General features: G+C 64.1%; 1 protein-coding gene across 1 annotated transcript; it reads right to left on the bottom strand.

Annotated features, from left to right (window-relative positions):
- Positions 1-12: 12 nt before the first annotated feature.
- LOC103087942 (signal transducer and activator of transcription 5A-like) lies at positions 13-1,852 on the bottom strand (the record flags this gene model as incomplete). The annotated part of the gene is made up of 4 exons (XM_007445580.1): positions 13-192; positions 607-762; positions 1,235-1,386; positions 1,628-1,852. Coding segments are annotated over 4 exons (713 nt in total), but the record flags the coding sequence as incomplete, so codon positions are not given.
- Between the last annotated feature and the right edge of the window lie 800 nt (positions 1,853-2,652).

Below are 2,652 nucleotides of genomic sequence, written 5' to 3'. Positions count from 1 at the left end.
AGGGCAACGTACTTGCGGGTGTTCTCGTTCTTGAGCAGCGACTTGGCCTGCTGCTCACTGATGATGGTCGCCTTCACCTGGGGGGGGTTCATGTGCACGTTCAGCTTCCCGCCCACCAGCAGGCGCACGGTGGCTGCGAACTTGGTCTGGGTCTTCAGGACCTGAGGGGGCTGCTTCTCGATGATGAACGTGCTGCGGGGACACAAGTGACCAGGTGACGACTCAGGGGACAGCGCTCCGGTCCCTCCCTCCGCGTGGCGAGGCCACCTTGCGCGGGGCACAGCAGGCGAAGGAAGGGCTTGTGGCACAGCCCCCGGTCCCGGGGGGGCCACTTCGAGTCGGGGGAGCTGGCAGGAGGGGAGGCAGTGAGATGAACTCAACAGCTGAAACGGGCTGCAGGGAACAAGCCCATACAGTGTCCACGAGAGAAACTGGGCAAGGTGAACAGCAAGAGGCCACAGCAACAGGCGGCAGAGGGGGATGGGATGAGGGTGTGAGGCAGAGACGGAAGGGTTTAAGCCAGAGCGCCCCGTCTGTAAAGATCCTGCTGCCCGCGACCCCGGCCAACCGGATGGGGCCTGGGCGTGGCCAAGAGGCAGCAATCACCTGGTCACCAGGGCTGAGATGATGTCTGTGATGGTGGCGTTGACCTCAGCCAGCATCTCCTCCACGGGGCCGGGGATGGGCAGCTGCTGGCAGAGGTGCTCAGCTCTGCGGATCTGCTGCCGGTTCTGCCAGATGATCTCCGCCAACTTCTCACACCTGCACAGGAGCCCCGAGGCCAAAGGGAAGGACAAAGCCTTCACCCGCTTCCTCCAGGCCAGAAGCCAGAAGGCTCCCAGGCTGGGGAGAAGGCCCAGACCCAGCTCCACCCCCAGGAAGGCTCCGCGCCTTAGCCGCCTGGCCTGCCCACTGAGCGGAGCACGGCTGCCCTGCCTTCCAGAAACACAAAGAAACTCACAGGAGGAGCGACCCTGACTTGGGTCCAACCAGCCTGAGCGTCGCTCTGCACACCTGGCCCCACCCCACTCCCTCACCCAGGGACGCCCCTCCCGGGGAAGGTGGCACAGGACGGGGGCACCAAGGTCTGCATCAGGAACCAGACCACTGGTGAAATAAGACCTGTGCCCCGACAGAGGGAGCCGGCTGCTCACGTAAACACAGGAGCAGGGCAGCATCTGGTGGCACCACGCTGAGCCCCTGCCGCCCCCACCTGGCCCCCCACACCCATTACCAGGATTGTAGCACGTCCAGGCTGCCCTCGGGGGGGCCTCCGTTCCCCGCCAGCTGCTGCCGCCGCTTCCACTGGATCAGCTCGTCATCCAGGATGATGGTCTGCTGCTTCCGCAGCAGCTGCAGGGTCTTCTGGTGCTTCTCGGCCAGCTCCTGCGGGGCGGGCGGCGGGGGAGCGGCCCTTCTGGGCTCTCAGAACACGCCGCAGGGCCTCCCCTCACCCCTTGCCGACCCGCTCTGCCCTGCGTGCCCACACAGGGGGGAAGGCTCTGGCCTCCTGCTCTGCTGGGTCCCGCTCTCCTCCTGGCTCTCTGCCTCCCTCAGGTCCCCGGGACAGCTCGGCTCGGGGTGTCACCTCCACGCCCAGGAGGCGAGGGACGCAGAGCCCACTCACCACGCGGTACTGCTGCAGCGTCTGGGCCTCGCGCTGCAGCCAGGCCTCCAGGGACACCTGCTTCTGCTGGAGGGCCGTCTCCCGGCTCAGACGCTCCTGGGGGTTCAGCTGGGCCAGCTGGGCAAACTGAGCTGGAGGAGGGGACAGGACACCCACGACCATGACCTCCCCGGGTCCAGCAGGGAGCCCGGCAGAACTGCACTCACCTGTTCTGGAGGCAAAACCCTGGAGGGGACACAGCTGACAAGTGACCAGTCAGGGTTCCACAGCCATGGCGCCCAAAGATGAGTGGGCTCCGTCCCCTGGCCCCCCGACTCTGAGCTCCCCTTGGGGAGTGGGGAGACGGAAGCTCGGGGTACAGCTGAGGAGGAGCCAGCCCATGGCCTCCCTGCCCGCCCAGCCCTCCTCTCCCCACGCGGGGTCCGGCTTAGAGCCACCCCGCCTGGTCTGAAGTGTGTCCTCGCCGTTTAAAAGGTGGGTGAACTCGGGCAAATCACCTCACTCTCCTATGCCTCAGCTTCCCCAGGTGTAAAATGGGAGAATCACGGCACCTGCCTCAGTGGCTGCTGTGACGTTAAATAAGCAATGATACAGAAAATACTCAGGAAGCTGCCCGGCACCATCAGCTCCAGGTGAGAGCCAGTCCTCACGGTCAATGGGTTACAGGATGGGATCAAAGGCTGATGGAGCAGCTCTCAGCCCCAACCTCACAGGACAAAGCCTCATCAGGAAGGCCCTGCTCCGCGGGGCTGAGCGCAGCAGCCTCTCCTCGGGGAAGCAGGGTTGGTTTCTCCAGGTGCTGAAGGGGCCTAACATGTTTGTCCAGGTTGGGTCACTGTGAGCTCAGCCGACCAGCCGGAAGAGGGAGAGAGACAGAGTGTCCAGGGCCACTGGGGACACGAAAGCAGCAAGATTCTCTCAAGAGAGGGAGGCAGCTTCTCTCCACACCAGCTGTCAGGCGTCTCATCGATGGCAGGAATAAGGTAATGAGGCCTCACTGACGAGGCCTTTTCAAAAAATCTGTT

The sequence above is a fragment of the Lipotes vexillifer genome, unplaced genomic scaffold (assembly GCF_000442215.2).
Source record: "Lipotes vexillifer unplaced genomic scaffold, Lipotes_vexillifer_v1.1 C27190617, whole genome shotgun sequence".
In the NCBI taxonomy this organism is placed as follows: Eukaryota; Metazoa; Chordata; class Mammalia; order Artiodactyla; family Lipotidae; genus Lipotes; species Lipotes vexillifer.
Note: the sequence above shows the minus strand (reverse complement) of the source record. Positions and strands in the feature narration are given on the sequence as shown.